Source organism: Mesitornis unicolor, unplaced genomic scaffold (genome assembly GCF_000695765.1).
Source record: "Mesitornis unicolor isolate BGI_N332 unplaced genomic scaffold, ASM69576v1 scaffold5302, whole genome shotgun sequence".
NCBI classification, from domain to species: domain Eukaryota; kingdom Metazoa; phylum Chordata; class Aves; order Mesitornithiformes; family Mesitornithidae; genus Mesitornis; species Mesitornis unicolor.
The window spans coordinates 1-21,373 of NW_010168359.1; the positions used below are offsets into that span (position 1 = coordinate 1).

The 21,373-nt window shown below is 41.5% G+C and overlaps 1 protein-coding gene across 1 annotated transcript in view; it reads right to left on the reverse strand.

Moving 5' to 3' along the window:
• Positions 1–166: 166 nt before the first annotated feature.
• The window catches only part of LOC104536389 (microtubule-associated tumor suppressor 1 homolog), an 80,218-nt gene continuing 59,011 nt past the window's right edge, over positions 167–21,373 (reverse strand). The window contains 3 exon segments of the mRNA XM_010178976.1: positions 167–465; positions 8,376–8,442; positions 20,778–20,995. Coding sequence (XP_010177278.1) covers positions 167–465; positions 8,376–8,442; positions 20,778–20,995 — 584 coding nt within the window.

The window sequence follows — 21,373 nt, forward strand, 5'->3', positions numbered from 1 at the left end:
CGTTCTGTGATTCTGTGATTCTGTGATAGATGTCACTGAAGTTTGCAGAGCACAAGGAATCTCCACCACGTTTAAACACAAGCTTAAGATCTGGACAGCTTAGTGTAGTGGTATTTTCATGGTGGCAAAGAAGTGGAGTTTCATGTGAGATAAAATAACTCCATTACTAGCAAACCCCAGGATTCTCCGACAGCTCGTTTGTAGCAGAAAGCAATTGCTAGAGAACGTTTCTGCTTTGAATGTCACAAACCTGCTCCTGGAGTTGTGCTTTGTACTTTTCAGCTTCCTCGATGCAGATACTTTGGAGTTTCTCACATTCTGCAGTGTAAAACTGTTTAAGCCTCTCCTCCAGCTCAGCTAAATCATTGTGATGTTGCTGGTTTAACTTCTGCAAAAATCTTTCATAAGCAACTTGCAGTTCATTCCTGTCTCTCTCCAATTTCTCACAAGCTGCAGAAGTGGTTACTGAGGATGACAAAAGAAAAAAAAAAGTAACTGAATCAAGTTCAATGCTAATTTCACCATCTTCATTGCAAGTATTGAAGATAGTGAACGCTCTGCACAGCAACACTGTTATACTAAGACAAATATAATTTATCTGTGAAATGAGTGCCACCTCCACGGACACATGAAAAAGATCTTTGCAAAAAAATACCAAATTCAGTGTTTCTTATGCTGAGAATTAATTGAATCTAGTTGAGGCAGGAACCCATATAGAAAGCACAAGTGTGACAGTTTGCCATGACACAGAAGAATGAATGTCTCACAAGAGACACTGGAGTGCTCTAATAAAAAAATTAATTGGATTTGCTACTTCACCTAATTTGATCCCATTTCAGTAGTGTATTTGTCAGAGTGCTTCACTTTTCGACATAGAAACCACTCAGCTAAATTTGAAACTCTTAATATCCTGAAGACCATCCATTCAGCATATTACTCATGCTCAGATGTGTGGAGCAAAGCAAGTCTAGCCTGACATGGGCTGCCTGACACAGGACCACCAATCTGAAACTTACTGCTCATATGCACATGCCCAAGAAGTTTAAGTATCCAAGATACAGAATACTTTCAGGCAGGAAGTGCAGAGTCTTAAGAAAACAAATGCTGTGTAATTCTCTTCACTCAAAGCCTGGAAGCACGGTGAAACAGGACCTCTGACACAAGCGTGTGGTTACTGACCTTAAGCAGAACTGCTTCTATATAGACTCTAGTGCTTTGGTTTAAAATAAAGTAGTCTCATGAGTGCCTACTTCAGCAAAAAAAAAAAAGTCAACTAAAACTTTAACTTGGTCCTGAATAAAATACAGGCGAAATCGTGCACGCATACACGTTACAGCAGCTTGACACACTGCCCAAACAGTATAAACTCTGTGTAAAAGCATGGGAAGATGCAAGGATTTTTGTCAAGGCAGTGCAGGAAATCCTCTCCACAGCTGTGTTTGAGCCTCAAGATACCTGAATTACGGTATCTTCAAGGACTGACTGCCAAAGCAGTACTGGGCCCAGCTCTAGGGGAGAGCAGCCCACCTCAGCAGAGTGCCCCGAGTGACACACATGGAGGGTGCCTCTCTCCTACGGCCCATCGAGAGCAAGGGAGCAGTCTGATGAACGAGACTCGCCGTCTCAAGGGAACTGCAGAGAGGTCTTGGCCACGCTGCCATCACTTGAAACCTGCAGCTGACCTGGAAAGTGCAGGAGAGCAAGCTGTGCTGCATGGACATCCATCTGCACCTCTGTCTACCTGAGCGAGTTTTAACAGCGGGCTCTGTGTGAGGGATCTGCTGACTGGGACAGATTTAAGCCAAGCTGTTCACCCCGTGACTGGCAACAACGCAACTGCAACGTGCCACAACATTCTCTGCAACCCAAGCAGATTTCACAGCTTTCTATACTTTCTATACAACCACCAAGAAGGATTTTTATTTCCCTATCTTTATTCCTTCCACAGGGGACATTATTTTATAGTGCAAAGAACCAGGCAGCGACCTAAATGGAGAGGTTACACAGCCAACCACAGGCAGAATGGATCTGACCACCTACAGCAGAGTAAAAGGGGTACAGCTGAGAGGCTGGCAACTCGCATGCCTCATTTGAGGTAACTGCAGCAAACACTTCAAATGATCCACTTCCTTTAAAACCGGAGAAAGCAGCAAGCATCCAAGTCTTTGTTAGGCCAGAGCCATTCATTTGCCTTCATTTAGCTACAAGAACATGCTGCCTAAGGTTGTCTTGTCTTTAGATGTCAGCACGCAGAACTTCAGATGATGCAAAACGCTTCAGAAAGAAGGCAAATAGCAAACCACACCTTTGCTAAACAGACACATCGGTTCTTGTTCAGCCAGTTTGCAGTTCAGGTTCATGAGAAGACTCGTATCACCAAGGCAAACAAAAACTTTTAAAAGCTGCATTGGCAGCTGAACGTCGTGTTAACTTGAAGGTAACGCCTGGCCTCTGCAAAGCTGGGGTCTGCAATGCTTCCTTGCAGATTGCAAGCCTGACCTGAACCCTTGCCATCCGAACCAGGAGCAGAACCACCACACACCGGTGAGCTCCCAGTATTGTTGTGGTGCAAGGAACTGCATGTGTGAAGTTTCAGCCAAAGCACGGACTGAAGAATTGTGGATTTGAAACTGTGGGAAGTTCTGCAAACCAAAATTTATCCCCATATTTGAGATTCAAGTGTCTGCAGCAAGTATTCTGCACAGCCCTATCCATCTCCAGACTCAATCTAATTTATGGCTGTACACTGCCGTGTTCTAAGAAAGGGACGAGCCATGAAAAAGGCAACCAATTCCTTAATTTGGCCACTCATCCACTATAAGGAGTTGCTGCAAAACTCCTGACTAAACTCTGAGGTTGAGTAACCATCAAGTTCAGTTTCTCACAAAACTGGTGTTTAATTTTGAAGAAAAATGTCAAACTAGAATACATGCTCTTCTTGTAGCACACACAAAATCTCTAATTTCAACTTCTCATCCGCTTGAAGGGCGTGCTTCAGAGTTTTTGTACACGACTACTGTGCTTCATTTTCCATCTTAAAGTGCTTCCCTCCACAGTTCCACTTCTTCATTATACCATGCATTATAACAGACCACAGAACTTGAGCAAAAAAAACCCTAAAAACAACAGGAGACAAATTGTCCAACAGCATTTGAGAGAAAAATCAAGCCACAGAGATGAAAAGAGGTGCTACCCATTTTTCCATTAAGTTTGCTCAATTTCATCTACAACACCAAACACTTTAAGGTGTTAAGGGTAGAGCACATGGAATGGAGGACTTGGCAGCCAGAAGCAAGGTTTACTTCTTTATTCAGATAGCAAAGCCATTAATATTTTCTTCCCCACTCAGCTGACCCAGCCTCTCCTCTCAATCACACAACACTGTCTCTCCCTGTATTATTACAACAGGGAGCAAGATTTTTTTTTTTTTTAGGTTTCTTAACACCTGTTTATTATAAACAAAGAGCCTGGTTCTTTGAGGCAGAACCATGACCTCTGGCAACAGGAAGTTTCTGAGATCTGGTAGCAGAAACACTGGTTTTGACATGTAAAATTAACATTACATGTCATTACCTATATCATATGTGGTTGTTAACAATGGCCACTTGCATCTTGGGCATTTCACTGCAAAGCTTTGTATGTGCCAGAACCATACAACAAATGCCTGCAGAAGAGCAGCGTGGAGAGCCAGGCATGAGGCAACATGAACAAGTAGCATCAGCTGAAGGAGAAGACTACAAAAGTTGCCTTGGTATCCCCAAGAAATCTATTTCATATTTTCAGTAAAGGTAGACAGGAGATAAGACCTTACAACTGTGGAATACCTCATTGTTATATTTTTTTTTCCTTATTCTAATTATAAAACAATTTATCATCCAATTCATTCCTTATGGCTAAAATGCTTACATAAAACAATTTTTCAACTGACATCCTCCTAAAAGTCACCGTAAACATAGCTCTAAGAAGATAAAACATAATGGATTTTTTTTTTACCTTGAATCCTAAATTAAATTGTTTTGAAACAGAAGTTATCTTTAAAAAATTGTCTAAGTCACTCACTGGTGTAGTTATGATTTATGAAGAGCCACTAGACTGACATTTTGAAGCAGAGGTCACTAGGACAGTAAACCAGCAGCGTTTTAACAGCTGTGGGGGATGTGAAAAGGGGATAATTACCAGAAAACATCAAGTATTTAACACAGTGTTATGTCACAGTGCATAACACTGTTGCTCTAACTTTGTATTTCACATTGTAAGATCTATTGTATGTGCTCCATTGACCAGTCAAGATCAATGGACACAAAGGCTCACTTCCTTCTCCATATATTTTTTAAATTGTTATCTAACAATTCATTCTCAATATTAGAAATTCTCCCACCCAAATTTGCTTTCACATTTATGACCAAGTATCTCTTGGTGCTACTTCTATAATGACACTAATGGTACAGGACATGAAGCCACATTTCATGTTTTTGTTCTTGGGCAAGCTGAAACGAGGCAATTAAAACAAAAAAAAGCATGCTTTAAGCTACATTTAACTGGGCATGGTTGAATACAGATGCGAAGCATCCAGATGTCTGCCAGGAAGTAAGCTCCTATCCTCTAATGCTGCAAACATGCAGGCAAGTGTGCAACTCGTGGCAAGTTAGGCCCTGCCCCAAAGAATTGAGATAAATGTCTACCTACTCTTAAGTTTTCTAAGGATCACGAAAACCTGAAAAGCAAATCACATTCACTCCATCTGTCTGTAAAACACAAGTCTTTTTTTAATGCAACCTTCAAAACATTTGAAAGGTCATTTAATAATAAAAAATAGCAAGAAGGTATTTTGAAGAAAATCTTGTTTATCAATTGCAATGCAGCAAACGGAGCAGAGAGAGAAAGGGGTCAGGCATTTTTGGCTGTACAGGAGACATGCAAACCTCTCCAGCCTGCTGAAAGAGGGTCACGAATTTTCAGAGGGCCAAAGCAGCACAGGCTGAGCCAGCCTTGCACCTGCTGCTCCAGAGCAGGACTGCGCTGGATCACGGCCAGCGCACGCTTGCAAAGAGGCTCCCAAACAATTTGAAGTGCAATTAATTTAGAGTAGTTTCGTGCTTCTGAAGAAATATGCAGCTCTTGCAGTTTCTACTTAGGTAATTAAACAAGTAGCTGGAAATCATTTACATGCTCACTTGCATCTCAATAAAAAGGGTAACAGGTGACAAATGCGACATCCGTACCTGCTCCAGGCTCCCAGAAACCAGGCATTTACATTCAAACCACAAAGTTTAATCTTTGTGGCTGGAGATTTTAAAGAAACTCAAGTTCAGACCCCAACTGTTAATGAATTTTAACTCCTTTGGAAAAGCCCATCTCCAAACACACCATCATGGCTAAACCTCACACGTGTTTCCAGGCAGCGAGAGCTAAAAGCAACATGTGTTGACCATCTACTCTGTGCAGTCACTCCGTTGCTGCCAAAGGCAGGTTCTAGGATTGCAATGTATATTTAAATCATTAAAAAAAAAACAACGGTGTTTTGGTAGGAAGGGTCATACAGAATAACCCAGGAAAATGGACAATTTGACAGCAAGCCAATTTGGTTTTGCAAGGCAAATCAATGTGCTTGCGAGTGCACACAATTAAAACTTCAAGAAATTGAGGAGTCCAAACTGTGCAGAGGGTGCAAGCTGCAGGAGGCTCCATGTTCCCCTCAAACACAGCAACAGACAGGGCACAGAACTATACCGAACTGAGGATACCTGGTTCTTCTTCCCAGACTGCCTGTCCCCAAACTGCAAACCAATAGGTATTAAAAACACAGCAGTTGTTACTCCACAAAACCTGTCCCAACACATCCATGCAACCAAAATAAAGAGTCAAACTGTACTTAACTTTCTGAGCCAGTCTGTGCCTAGATCCTACTGTGAATCAAAATTCACAGTACTTATGTCAAAACAGCCTATGGAAACCTTAAGTTCAGCTATATCCATTTAACAGTGCAGTAGAAAGCTGATTAGCAGGTGTGTATTTAAAAAGATTATTTTCAGCTAAAGCTACTGTTACAAGAAAGCTTTTCTTACACCTTGCCAACAAGAGAGGTCTGGCTGGCTTGCTAACTTTTTTTAATTTTTATTTTTGAAACAAACCTTTTTCTAAAGCCAGACGAAAGTGACGACCTGTGTAGTTTTTAATTTCTATGATTAAATCCACCCCCTTTACGTGCCGCGGAGAGAAGTACAGACAGGCTAGGCATGTGACAGGGTTCAGACAAAGGAGCTGCATGAAGATAAATGCTTTGCTGAAACCATGGTCTGGAAATCTCACAAAAGGAAGCGAGCCCGAGGCTGCCACTCAGATGCTCCTGCAGAGCTGACCCAGGCAGATCAGCTCCGTGAGGGGAACGGCTGCCCACCCTGGCCTACATCCCCTGCCTGACAGCTCTGTGTGCTCAGGCATTGCAGATCCATCAAGCTCTGCTGCATTTCAGGGTTTTTTTTCTGGTTATCAACCTACTGAATGGCAGATTCTTGCAACAGGAGTCTCAGATTGGAACGCAGCAGGCTGTTAATCAAAGCAGGAAGTTAAGTTTATGGGAAGCTCATTTAAGAGTGAGGCACCCTTAGAAAGAACTAAGCTTCCAAAAAAAAAAAAAACCCAAAAAACCAAACCAAACCAACCAACCAACCCCAAACCAACAAAAACTCAACAAAAAACCCTCAAATCAAACCAAGCAAAAAAACCACACCAAAAAAGTGGCAATGTGTAGAAGTGCTGCTAGCTTTTGATCTGCCCATCTAAGCTGAATTTTCCCATTCCTGGTAAGTAAACAAACATGGTACCTAGGCTGAGAAGTAAAAAATACTGCAGATGCAAGCACAGGGAAGAACAGAGACTTTCTTGCTCTGATAGCAATCCTCCTGAAGTCCTTTTCATGACAACACAAGTTTGTAGGAATACAAGAAGTCCATTTCCACACAGACTCCAGTTCTCCCCGCTCAGCACCAGTGGTGGCACAAGGCAGGGCAGAGGGACATCAAGGCAGAGGAAGGCTCTTTCAAAGCCACCTCCTGCTGAGACCTGCCTGAAACAGCTACAATCCAGGTGCTCCATCAGTAGGAAGGTCAAAAGCTGCAGCTTGACAGATGCCAGACTTCACCAAGCTCCAGAAAAACCCTCAGCTTTTTGGTACTAACCTTCTAAAATCAAAAGTGCTACACATTTCTGCAGTGCCTTTGGTACTCTCATCTATCTATTGAGGCTGCAAGGCTTTCTCTGCTTGTGATACTCCCCATTCACACATTTACAGGCTTTTTTATGCAGCATCAAATAAAGCTCTCAGAAAGCTGCATTTTAACATAACTCTCTAAACTGGACAACAGCAACAGCGACAACTGGAGAAGCTGTGCTCTGCTGCTTCAGCTGGAGAGGACGTGGAGACCCCTCCCTCCCCACCAAGCTTCCAACTGAGTAGTTGCCAGGGAATGCCCACCTTATTAATCAGCACTAAAAAATAAATCTGAACATTAAGTGCACCACCTGCACATAACAAAACCTACATTCACACTCAAGTTTGGCTGAGACAACACTCAGCTTCCCAAGCACGTGAAAATAAACATTTCCAACTTTTCAATATGAAGTGACATATCTGAAACTGCTCCACACGTCTCCTTTCAAAGCTTTTTTCTTTTTTAAAGCACTTCATCGTAACAGAAGTGTGCTTTTATAACATGCTAGTTTCACTTTCAACTGCAATCATTTTCAATCCACTTTTTGCACTCCATAAGATGATTCTGCTTTGAGTTCAAGTAAGTTCTATGAAGTTACCATTAAATGCAGTTAAATTGAGCTTCAAAGTCAGCTAAACCAGCTCCTGCACATTATAGCTCAATTTCGTATTATAGCTGTCCACTAGGATGAGTTCAAGGATTTAATCTCATTAGTCTGATAGCATTTCCTTCTGTTCATTTTGCACTCAATCGCCTACAAGCCACTAAGGCAAAATACACATTTTGCGCGTATATTTTACAGATTTATGGTTTTTTTTTTCCAGCAGATCTGTAGAAAACAGAGTAAAAATAAGTTAGGAATCAAATAGAAGTGTATATACAGTCAGCCATCCTCTTCTCATTTTTAACGAAGCGAGTGCTTTGGTCATCAGACACATGTTTTGCCAGGAGGCCCCGCTAGGCGCAGTTAGATCAGTGCCAGGAATTCGGTGAACCTGGGGTCACCCTGTCAGGGCTCCAGAGAAATGCAGCGATTAAAGCATCTCAGCAGAATTCAGTCAGGGAATTAAATGAGTACCATTACGATACCAGGGCATGTGTCTTTCTGCAGATCTGTTTTCCTGCATTTCTGCTCTCATGAAGAATACAAAGATAAATTCTTACCTAGTTCTCCTCGAAGGTTAACTAGTTCTTGAGATAACTCTTTACGCTGTTTCAGTGCTTCCTCCCTCTGCAGAGAAAAACAAAACAAAACAAAAAAACAAACAAACCCAAACATTGGTTACTAGTGATCTGTGCAGGGCACCTTCCAATAATTAACTGCCTTGTGGAAAACAAGAGGCGGGAGCAAGAAGCCAAGACATGAATCATTGAGGATAACAGTTCTGCTATTACAAAATACACAGATGTTCTTCTGTTGTAAAGGAAGTTATACTTTAAAACAAAGAATAGCTGTTTCCAGGATAACACTGCAATTAAAATCCTACTTAGCAGCAATTAATTATGTATTTTATGATGGGTGTAGTAGCATAAGCCTCCAGAACAAATCAACTGATAGCTGTCAAGGGCGCAAAAAAGTATGTTATACTGGTGAAAGAGGCATGTATTAAATATTTATTTAAGCTTACTCAAACACAAAACCAAAAACTTTGCTAAATGTTCAGCCTTCCATGAAGGAAAGGTGCAGCCCTATTCAAAGTTGAATACAACCCACCCCACTGCTTGCAGATCTCGATTTTAAGGTAGATGATGCCTCTTATACTGAGGGAATCATAACAAATCTGCACTCAAAACAAGCAGAGGCACCCATCTCCCTGCTCTGCCTAAGAGCTGCGCTTAGGCTGGGGGCTGGACAGCTGGCCAGGCCCCTCTGCCCTCAAACCCACACCCCGTGGAGAAGCACAGGCAGGGTCACAGCAGAGCTGCACCACAGCTCAGCGACTGGCACTGCACACCCGTGGCCACAGCATGGACGCGACAACGTCCAGGCTTCCCACTGCCAAGGTGCTTTCACCTTGCTCCCGTCCAGTTCCCTGCCATCGGAAAGGCGCTGTGAAACAAATACTAATTACCCTTGCTGCAGCACACTGAGAATAGAGGCACAGTTTGCTGCTTGAGCAGCCCATCTTCCAGCTCCGGCAGCCCCCGGCTCGGCCCCCCAGCACTCATCAGCGACGCGTGGGTGACGGCACCACCAGCCGGGCTGGTCTGGCCGTGGCTGAGCGGCAACGCTGGACCTTGCCTCTGCAGGTTATCCTACTTCCGTGCCGATCGCTCCCGACAGCAGCAGATACTGCAGCTTCTGCAATTGGCACAAGCAGCCAGCGATTACTTAAAGCCACAGCCCTTCTTTTATGAAAGGCGAGCCCCAGACATTAGACTGATCGATCTCCGCTTGCTCAAACACCAGCCGGACCGTGAAAGAGAATGCTGCTGCAGATAATGGAGCTTATTTTTAGCTGTTTCGAGCTTGCTGTTTGCTGCTTTCACACTTAATTTGTTGATGCGAAAATAAGCCACGGGAGGCCTGAGCTGAACGGGAGAGCCACAGACGCAGCAGCTTTGCTGCTGTCAATGCCCAGGCTTGCGTTCATAGCCCCTGCGCACACAAAGAGCTTGAAACTCAGTTTACGTGCTCTTCCTTCAGCTAGGATACAGTAGAAAAAAAGTTAATTAATGCACTGGCCCAAAAGTCACACAGACTTTTCCACAACTGACCACAGCTGATGAGTTCGCATGCTGGCAGTGCCACACCTACACCTGGTTTTCCCCAGGGAAAACCCCTCCTTTCCAGCAGGTTCCCCGTTTGCCCTCGGTTGCTCTCACCGCAGCCTGACCCCGGGCTCATGTCTTAAGAGCACCCAGCCCTGGTGGTGGGGAATACTCAGGGTATGCCTGCAGAACAAATAAAGCAGTATAACACACAGAATTCTTAATTAAAAAAACAAAACAAAACAAAAAACTAGGGGGAATGAGCACCCAGAAATGAGTCACACATTAAGGTCTGACACAGGACTAATCAAAATGAGTGATTATTATGCTATGCAACCTCATCTGCTGCAAGTCACAGGAAATTATTCTGCTGCTGAAAAGACTGGTTAGAAGAAAAGGCCAGCCCTTCACTAGAAATACTTGTAATTTTGACCCTGAATAGGAAACATCCCCTTTTAATCACCACCGTTTATGCAGTCTAACAGTTATTTGGACACTGACACACTGGCAGGGGCATTAATAGCTGCGTTGCAGTTTTACATTAAGCACTTAGAAGCTTTTTACAGCGACAGTGGGCTAAGACGGAAACCCACGCCTTGCTTTTCGTGTTATATCCTCCAGAGAGCTCGGTTATGGAAAGGACACGCCCTGCTCTTCCTTGCTCAGGAAGGAGAGATGAGTCATTGTGCTCCTGCTCAGCACCAGGTCTCACTACGGACACAGCATCCGATGATAACGTGAACTCTGCAGCGAGCTTTGAGCTGCATCCTAGCACGCTGGGACACAACCAGGTAGTGGATTTGCAAGCAAGCTAACTACCAAAGCGCTTTTGTTTTCTTGCTGTGGGCTCCTCGTGGGATTTTTCCAAAGCTTTTACAGTAACCTTGTCCATTACTAAATTACTGCACCAACACACTTTGGAGATTTATTTTGCTTTTAAATGCCTCTTCTTTGTTTGCATACCCATTCTTCATTCTGATTCTCAAAAAGCCATCCTTGAACCTGATTTCTTTCAGCCCACTCAGTAAAACATCTCAAATTTCCCCCCTCACCTAGTGGCTGGACCACACAGCAACTCTTTAAAAAGACTAGTTTTTGGTTAGTGTTTCCAAAAGGCCTGCTTCATGATCCACACATTCTGTGTTTGTTTTCAGTTAAAGCAATTCGATGAGAAAAGGGTACATGAGATCTGAAAATACTATGGATTGACAGAGGCTGTGCCTAAAGCCCCAAAATAAAACAGAATATCACTGCCTCACTATTTTTTTAAATGTTTCTTGCTTTCTGCTGCTCTCAAGCCCCCTCTTGCTTTTTACTGGTGCTGTTTAACCTTGTGCCTCAACCGCCAGCTTGTCCATTCATAGTCTTGCAAATCAAGAAATCCAGACAGATGGACTTGTATCATCACTGCCTGTTAAAGAATATATTCAGAAACAGTTTTAAAGAATATATTCAGAACCAGATAGCCAGAGACTGCCAGCCTCAAAGAAGAAGAATAAATAGGCCATACAGTTAAGCAGCCGCATAAAGCAGTCGGACTGAGTAGCAGTTAGTTTAGCACACTTATCTGAGAGAACTGAAGCTCCAGGTATGGAGTCTCCCCAAGAAAATATGAAAGTTTCCAAGACCTGAAATCTAAGTGCAGTGAAATACCAAAGACCACTTGAATAACCTCGTAAGAGCCATCTTCAGTATTTGAAGACAGGTACACACATACTTTGGGCTGGAATATCAAATAACCTTCTAGTTTAAGCTTTACAAGATTCCAGTTGAAAAATCAATACCAGAAATTGAAAGAGCAGAACCAAGTAGATCAAGTAATTTTGGCATTGTTCGTCTATCCAGATAAATATGGCAATAGGGATCATCCTCCCTTAGTTGTCAGAGACTCAAGAAGGGTCTTCATACCAATTGAAAGCTGTTTCTGGCACAACTTATGACTTTATGCCAACATCATGTAAGGATGACTGGGTACCTATTTTCCTTAACACCAGAAAATCTATTGTATCTGCACAAGAAACCCAGTTGAACTTTAGCCAAAACATTTCCCCTACACAGAAGCTGTAGGAAGGAACAAGAACAGAGCTTGGGGATAAAAGCTTTGCCACAGGCAGTATCAGGGAGATGCACCTCTGCTACTGGACCCTGCAAAAAGACCTCTCAGCATACGGAAGGAGACTTGGACATTTCTTGTTATGTGAAAGATGAGGCAGTTAAAAACCCTTCACATGTTCTGAAAATTTGATGAGCGAGTTCAGGAGGATGTGAGCCCCATAGCAAGGACACTTGGGAAGGTGAGGTATGCCCCACTACAAATGGATGGCAAAAGAAGAGGTGCAACATAGGGGACTGAGAACATGACAGTTTAAAGATGACAAAAATGACCAAGTCAGGAATGGAATAAGTTACAAAATTCCTCATTCATGTTTGTTATTGGCAGCTACACGGACCAGTTACAGGCTTAAGAGTACTTTTACTGGCAATCAGCTGTTCGTGCTACAACTTGAGATTCAAACAGACCAGCCTAGGGTCATTTTAGATACAAATGAGGGTAATGATGCATCAACATTGCATTGCTCTGCTTCAAAAGCAGGAAGCTCTACAACAGCCCACATCCCAGAATGAACAAAACAGGTATTTATACCAAGCACACAAGCAGCCAACCTTCTGGCTACGTACCTATGACAAATCTTCACATTAGAAAGACGTGAGATACCTCCATGCTCTGCCTGCAAGTCAAGGCTTTGAGAGCCACATTTTGGCTGTGCCTGGCCAAAAAGCCCTATTCACCTTTTGCAAGTTTTTCCTCTGTGTTAAAAGCTACAAGTCCTTGAACCACTACTTGATGTGAAAAAGCAAACCATGGCACAAACCAGGCTTCAAGTACACATGTCCAAATAAGCTACCACCACCTATCTGGTAGTAACGATCCACGTATCCCAGTTCACACTTTAAACAACCACACTCCTCCTGGAATCAAAACATGTACTCCTTTGGAGTCACATTAAAGAAAAAACTCACAGGAACCAAAACTGAAAAGGTTGCATTTTTATACCAAAATATGAGGTGTGTTTGTTAGTTTGTTAATTTCAAGCAGCTATGTCACACCACTATCTATGTGATAAGCTACCTATCACAGTTGTCTAGTCTACCCCATGCAAAGTTATCACCTCCTCCAGGAGCTCTGTGGCATTTCAAACTTTGCAAGCTTCTGTCTTAACAAAACCCTCACTCAATTTTTCATCCTCAGCTTAGCGTTCCCAGATCTTTCTCAAAATTGTACTTGTGTGAAGCTTCTATCCATAAAGTTCAGAAGAAGCATTATTAATTGGCAGAACCAAAAATTGACAAAGATTAAAAAAAGCATTTTATTAGACAGACTAAATAAAATTTGTTCAGAGTGCATAAAATAAAGGCAGCACTTTAATCAGTTTTACTGTCATACACAGGGTCAAATTAATTTATTCTGGGTAAGGAAAGCCTGATTTTTGAAATCCATTTGCTCAAACCACAAGCACTTACTCCTAAAAATCAAACTTGGAGAGAAATGCTGAGCATCTTAAAAAAGTAATAATAAATAATGGTTATTTGCAAGCACGTCTGTAATATGAGGGCTTAGACCTCACAGGAGGTGGACTTAGTTTGTAAGGAAGAACAGATTATCACAAAACTGTTTAATACTGGTGCAGTGTCCGTTGCCAACAGTTCTTAATATTGGATGCGTCTTTCATCTGAGCAGATATTCCTCTTATGGACAGAGCAATAGCAATTGGAGTCTACTCCATTCTTGTACTGCACGTACATGAAAAGATGAGCATCATCACTGGCCGTAATGTAGAAACTGAGTCACATCTCTGCCAGAGCTCCAGTCACTCGAGTGTCATCAGCGGTAGCCTGGAGGTGATTGTGAAGGGGCCATTCACATCCGCTTTGCGGTGTGGCATTTGCTTTGACTATTTTGGTCCTTATACTACTGTATTTCTACCAGTCGCTGTTCCTTCTTTTGCTGGCAGAATCCAATCTGCTAAATAATTCTTCTAATTAGAAGTCAGCAATTTCAAAAATCTTTTTACTCACCTGCCCTCCACCCCACTTAAAAACCCTTGAAATGGCATTTCTTTCACATCACTTGGAGGCAAAAGCAAGCTAAAGAAATGAGCCAAGGAAGCGGCACAACAAACAGGATTTACACTCTCTGCTCCATGTATATTTTTTAAAGCAGCAGCAAACTATCACTGCAATGAAGCGAAAATGTCAGTAATCATGCCAAACCAATACATACACAGTGAAATTACTATTTCCAAATTAATCGTGGCCTTGTTAGTGTTATGCATTGCCTTCTTACCTAATGAAATAAGCAATCAGTTTTCACCCTGACTTATGAATTCAAAACAGAATTCAGTTAAGCCTCAGAACACACCACTTACATGATTAGCTAATAAGAGACCCGCTGTAACTTCTAGTATTTTACTTCTCTCATTTGCTAGGTACACGTATGGAGAATCAGATATTTTACTCCCTGATGTTTAGTGCGTGAAACACTCAAGCAGAGAACCAGCCAAACAGGATTCCTATGAGTCACTTAATATTTAACACGTATCGTACACTTGCGGGCTCTTTATGTTTTTACAAGCTTTACATGGGATCTTAGGCTTATATGGGATCTTTGTTTTCCCATTTAGAAGTGATGTCCACCTTCATGCAATAGCTTTACAAAGTTAAGTCCGGATGTAATATGGGTTGTTTAACTTCACTTCTCTGTAGCAGTGTGTTTCCTACTTCCCAGGGTTTCTGAACTCCCACATTGGTTTTCACTTGTCACTTCTTCCTTCCTTGTAAAAATCTGATCATTAGAAGTTTAACCTACCTAAGCAATTACTTATTTATCATCTCAGTATTTTCTGAAGTTTTTGTCTCAGTTCATCTCATCCGAGTCTGACACAGACTCCATCACATACTATGCAGCTCTGACAAGTTATACAGGCACAACTTAAGTTCTCATGCCTATAAAATTGTAATTATCTTCATAAAGTTCTTTGAAATGTTAGAATATGAGAACCTATGCTTAAGCACAATATTACAGTATTCTCTGTCATTCCATTTCATCGGATAAGGCAGTACAAAGCAAGAGAGGGAAGCAAGAAGCAAAGACTATTTTCTTTCTTCCACTAACCGCTCCCACTAATTCTGCTTTTATAACAGATACAGCTAGTTTGCTGTCATTAATTCTACATCTTCTTGAAAAAAAAAAATAGGAGAAATAACAAGGTAGTCATGGGAATCAGCTTCTTTATGGAAAGCTACACTGGTTGCCTGAAAGGCAAGAAGTTTGTTTCAGTCAAAAGTGCCTTTTCTTAAGAACCCTTTTTCTGGGAGTAGCTGCAAGACAGGACTCCTGATCCTCTCCAGCTGGAACCCATTCTGAATAGCCTGGCCTACCCAGTAAGTTGTTTAACTAAGGCGTTTTCTAAAAAGTTATTTCCACCAAAGTCTAGTTTCACAGTAATTAATGGATTAAAACAATTTTCTGGATGTTAGAGCTCACAAACCTTCAACCTGTTGCTAAAAATATTCTCATCTATCAGCAGCCATGCATTACAGGGACCCTGAGAATCACTGGAAACCTCCGTGACTTCCTTGCTTTCCTGACAGCCACCTGTCAGATGCAAACTGCTACAGCCCAGGTTTGCTTTGCAGAGGGAAGCTACTGCGTTATCACCCAAATACTCTCCTTTACTGAGCAGAGAAAGACAATACTTGTGTTTCTCAAATTCAAGATATCTTTTAACTTCTGTTTTAAGTTGGTGGGTTTTTGTCTCCATGTTTTAGGAAGCCAGATTTAAAGAGTATAGGTACACTTTGGATGGAAACCCTAATGAGAACTGGCCAAGTTTGATGGTAGATTCTAGTAAATAAGAACTATAAATTTAACTCAAAGACAGCTGCTCTGAACAATAGGTCTGCCAATATACTTTGGATTTATAGGCCAAAAATATGACTGTTCCACATCTCTTCCTTTTACTATAAATGGTTTTGGGCTTAGTGACAATGTGCAATTCTGCTCCTTAAGCCAGATATCCATTTCTCATTTGATAAATAGAAAAGTTTTCTACTAAAATTTCACAAATGCCAGGACAAGTTTTCGTGATACATGTGTCCATGTATTCCAAGATGGGAAAAAACCTCTCTGAAATGCCAGGAAGTTCCCAAGAAAACTACTATCTCGACTCTTACAGTCACCCGCATGCCAGGAAATGCCAGTTACAGTAGCTCATATACCGATGGCTAATTTCTATTTTCACCTGGAAATACTGAAGCCTGTTTCACCACAACTTCTAGCACATGACTTATGTTGCTTCCTGTATCACATCCACAATTAGTGGTATCCACGTATTATTGTCAAGGCTCTTATAGCATCTCAAATGACATTTCCCTCCATGTAGGAAACTTCTGGAAGATGTCACTACAATCATTCCCAAGTAAAGTTTGAACTGTAAATACCAGTCTTCCCATAACCATAAAAAGAAGCACAACAGTGAAAATTAGTTTCTGTTCATCTCTGCAGCACTGACACAAATTTGAAGCTCCCTTCAACAGCAGAATCTGTTGAGAGCTCTCAAACACTTAACTAGATTCATTTGTTAAACGAGAGCAGAAATGGATGTTTATAACAGCTAAACATCTTACCATCTACAGGTTGTTTTTTTTCTTCCAACAGCCTGAGTACTTCTGAATGTGGCAATTTATGCATTGAAATGAGAAGATGAAAAGGTAATAATTGTCAATTCACACTTCAAACAGTCACAAAGTCGTTCAAGTCATTCTAACAATACATCATCTTTCCACTCAAAAGCTAAATCTTCCTTGAAGAGCCAGAACCAAGCCAGTGCAGTTCTGCTGAAACAAATACCCTCCACCCCTGAACACGCAGGAGTTTATATACGACAGCGAGTGAGAGGTTCAGACATCCCAGCTACAGTGCTCACGCAGCCTTGCAAGGGGCTGCCCTGAGGCAGGGGAAGGGGCTGAGCATCCCTCAGTCAGTGAGAAGAGACTCACGTAGGAGTCACCACTACCTCATTCTCATCGAACATCACAGAAACACTCAGAGTTTGGTATTTTCCTTCCCAAAGGGGCATCTGGCTCCTACCCACTGCTGCAGACCTCTCGGGCACATGCTCCCACCCCAGCACTGGTGGTTCTTCACTCCCACTCCTTCCTGCATGGGGGCCATACCCATAACACTTTGGGTATGGGCAGACCTATAAAACTAGACTCAATCATTTTTTCTTAGTCCTGACGGGATGCCTGAAGTGACTCCTCAAGGCCAGGCGAGTACCAGCCCGTGCAGACACAGGGGCAAGGGAAGAGACGGCAGGACTGCAGGAGTGGCAGCTATGGCCTGACTTACCACTGACATGCTAAACTGTATTTAAAGTCTTTGTGAACACATCTGTTACTGAAGGGATGAAAATTAAATTCAAAGTTAATATGCAAAATGAATACTGGTAACGTTAAAGATGAACTCAAATGCAGTGGTGCACATTTCAGACCTTAATGCAATTAAAGGTTAATGGAAGTTGCTTTCCTTGGCACTTCATGCACTTATTGTAAATGTCGGATTTCACCATTTCCTCTGTACTGCCACTTTTCCTTTCTCATTTGAACTTAAAAAACAGGAAAATAGTTACCAAGTCACAGAAATTACCAGGGGATCAGGGGGAGTACAGTAGCCTAGAAAGACTAGGCTTGCTTTTGTGATGAGCCCACTGTTCGACAAGTGTTTCTAACACCACTAGTGCACGAACAGCTGTCTAACAGCAGAAAAATTGGGTACAGCATGGTGTACATGCTGTATCATATCATATCATATCGGCCACACCATTTGTTGCCATCAAGTATTCTGGATGCCAAGAGGGTCTCTATCTGGTATTAACCCATGCAACAGTAGCTCCTGTGAGAGAGAAACTGAGTTTTTAGGATTGAAAAATTTTTAAATTCAAAAGAGTCTTGGTAAAAGCAGTTAAACACAGAAACTCCGTGAACAAACCCTGACAGCTAGAGCACGAAGGTATGATCAGAGGCAGCTGTTAATGCTAACAACTCCAGGACCACGCTTGCAACAAACATTTGAACTCAGGCAGAGTTTTGTGAGATCCCTGCTCAGCCAGAATCAGCACAGCAGCATTGCTCAATCTCATTTAACCTTTCAACAGCAGCCTCTCAACGTCACTCCAGATGGGCTGGCTGCATTTTTCACAGACTTCATCACCAGCAAATCCTGATGGCATTCACAGCAACTTTCAACTTAGGTGCAGAAATACATTGGGACCTCTTAGGAGAAAAAGGAAAGCAAACCCTCGCAAACCCAACAGCTGAACCACCTCCCAGTAACTTCAGCTTTGCAGGGAAACAGAGAGGATGAGGCAGGTTTTGCCAAGAGGCTCAGGCCTTGAGCATAGCTTCTAAGTGACCCAATAGCTCACTCCAGTCCATTTCTCCATTTGGCCAGGTCCTTGACCCTGTCCCACACTTGCACTGGCTTCTGACCAAACACCAGGATGGTCCACATCATTAATTTGGCAAATAAATGCTCTCTCTTTGGCTGGGTTAGCTTTCTGCTAGTTGCAAACCGAAACAGCCTTCACAGGGACAGAGGGGTCAAGAGCAGGGCCCTTCTCTGGTTCCAACAAGCTGTTTCACAGCTTACACTGCATCGTGTCACCTCACACTTGCTCCAGTGCAATGAATGGAAGCACAGCTTTGTTCTTCATGTAATCAGCTAGGCAATAATATTTTTTTTTTTAAATCAGAAAAGCTGAAGCTGCTTTCAGTTGGCTCTGCAGTAAAGCTATGAGCCCCTGCCTTTGAGCTAAAACCTAACTCCAAGTTTTTCCCCAAGTTTATCCAAAGAGTTTGAAAACTACATCGAAGGGGTCCCCAAGAGATACTTCAAGAAAATGAACATATGGCCACTTGAGATTAAGTTAGTTATACCAGACTCCACTCCTGACCAGAAAGAAAAAAAAAATGAAACCACACAACCAACAAACAAAACCAAAAGAAACCACAAAACCAAAACAACTCTTCCTCAACACACAGGAAATCCTACAGGTATTTCCCCCAGCCAACCAACAGATTCTGAGGATTCAGAAGCATTGTCCTTGGAAAGGAGAGAACAACCCCCATACCAATAACTGCTATGAAAGTACATCAGTATATCGTATTTAGCCCAGTTTCACATGCTTAGACTTAACTGTCCAAGATTACTAATTCTGTGCAATTTGACAGAAATATTTTTTTTTTTTTACATCTGCAAAAGAATAATGAAGAGGAAGGAACAGCAAAATTACTAGATTCCTCCATGCAGCTCTCTCTTCCCTTCATCTTCAACACTGCTGGGTTTTTGCTGGGTTTTGTTTGGTGGTGGTTTTTTTTTCTGTTTTGTTTGTTTTGTTAAGAATCATTCCCATTATTCTAAAAAAAAAAAAAAAACCACCTAAATTTCATAATCATGTTTAGATTAAGTGACCTGCAAAATAGCCTGGAAGAAGCAAATACATAAGACAGGCTTCTTCTGAGTAAATATCAGATTGTTAGAATATACCTATATTTTAAAAAGTTGCAATACAAAATACTTCTAGGCCAAGACATATAATTATAAAAGTTAGCAAAAATCAAGGTGCTTATTATATAGTAATTAAAAGACTGCAGAGAAGTTTAGCAGTGAGAATTTCACATATAAACTTTGCAATTTCATATTAGATGACAGGCATCCAAAAATCTTGTATCAAATTGCTTTGAAGATCTTAAACAACTTCCTTAGCAGAGAAAGTTGTTCCAATCAAGAGTTTAAAAACACCCAACCAAACCCACACAACTGGCTAAGAGCCACTGCTCTTACTGAGTTGAACCCAACTTGGACTTAAGTGCAGTATTTTTAGATGAAATGAGAGTGAAGAGATATTCTCTTCTTGTGATATAATGTTACATTTCTGGCAGTATACTAAACCAACTCTGTGCTTTTTTTTTTATAGCAGACTATAAAAACTACCACATATCAGAACAGCTGAAATAAAATTGATACCAATCTTGGAACATCTGTTATAAATGCAAGAGAAATTGCTATTAAAGCCTGCATCAACTGTCGCAGTGTAAATAATGTGTTGTACGCAGTGTAAATAACACAGTTATAGTTTCCTTAACTTCAGATTTTTCTTCTTTCCAAAGTTTTCAAAGCAGACCAAAAGCTTCTAGTGTAATATCAAACTGATTAGGTCATTATGTATGTCACACAGACTAGAACAAATAAACATTAAACCATATTAGATTAATTCCACTCTAAATTCCAGGTACATTTCTAAATTTGTTTTTAAAATGAAGTGTTAATAATTTTAAGACACCACCAATAATGCAGGACTCTCTACAATCATTTTAATTCACACTTTATTCTGAATAGCTCAAAAACTTATCTACCCCTTTTATACGCTTCTGTCCAATGTCAAATAAAGCAAGGCCATCCAGATTTTCTGTTGAAACTAGTTTTTCCTACAAAGGCAGAACTTGAAGTATATACTTGGAAAGGTGCTCAGCCCCACAGGACTTGGACTGCAAACATTTAAAACTGCTCTTCTAAAAAAGATGTGAAGCTGCAAAGAGGCCACAAGACCCAGTTTCTATTTTTTCTATTCAACTGATGCCAGGAGCAGGTTTACCGCTACCTCCACAGGAAAACAGAAATCATCGGAATGGAAACACAGTTGTTATGTATCAGTATAGTAATATTTTCAGAAGCCCTTGTTGAGAACAGTTAAAAAAATTAAAAGCCAAAATTGATTAGCTGCGAGTTTTTACCTCAGAGTGCAGGTGCTGGATCACAACTGTTAACGCTTCAAACTTCTGGTTACTGCTTGTCAGGAATTTTTTCAGCTGCAGTATGATTCCACTTTGGGTCTCACATTTGGTTTTGTACTGTGTCAACTCGGCTGTTTTTGTGCCAGGCGAATGCACATCTCTGGAGGCTTGAGTCTGCGTGCACGAGCTCTTGGGACTCCGCTGCTTGCCCTTGTCAACTAAAACAACAACCACCACCACAGTTAATACACATTTTCTGTCTCACCAAAACTTAAGACAGGTGCAAAAGAAAGTAGTTACAAATTCTGCTAAACACTAAGTAGGAGAAAGTATTCTGTGACTGACTTACCAGCATACTCTTCACACTGTGCTCTGAATAAATATTTAATTAAATGCAAGATCCCTATTATCCTACCTATCCAGTAACTTATTTCTAACATGAGAGTTGACCACTTGTTTCCAAAATGGATTTCTTACTTCCCACTCTCTAAAGTATTGCTGAATACAAAACCATTTTCCCCACATTTACTTAGTCTTTTTCATCCTTTCAAAATTTTCATTGCAAAAACCCCACTCTCTGCAGCTCAGGCTTGAGC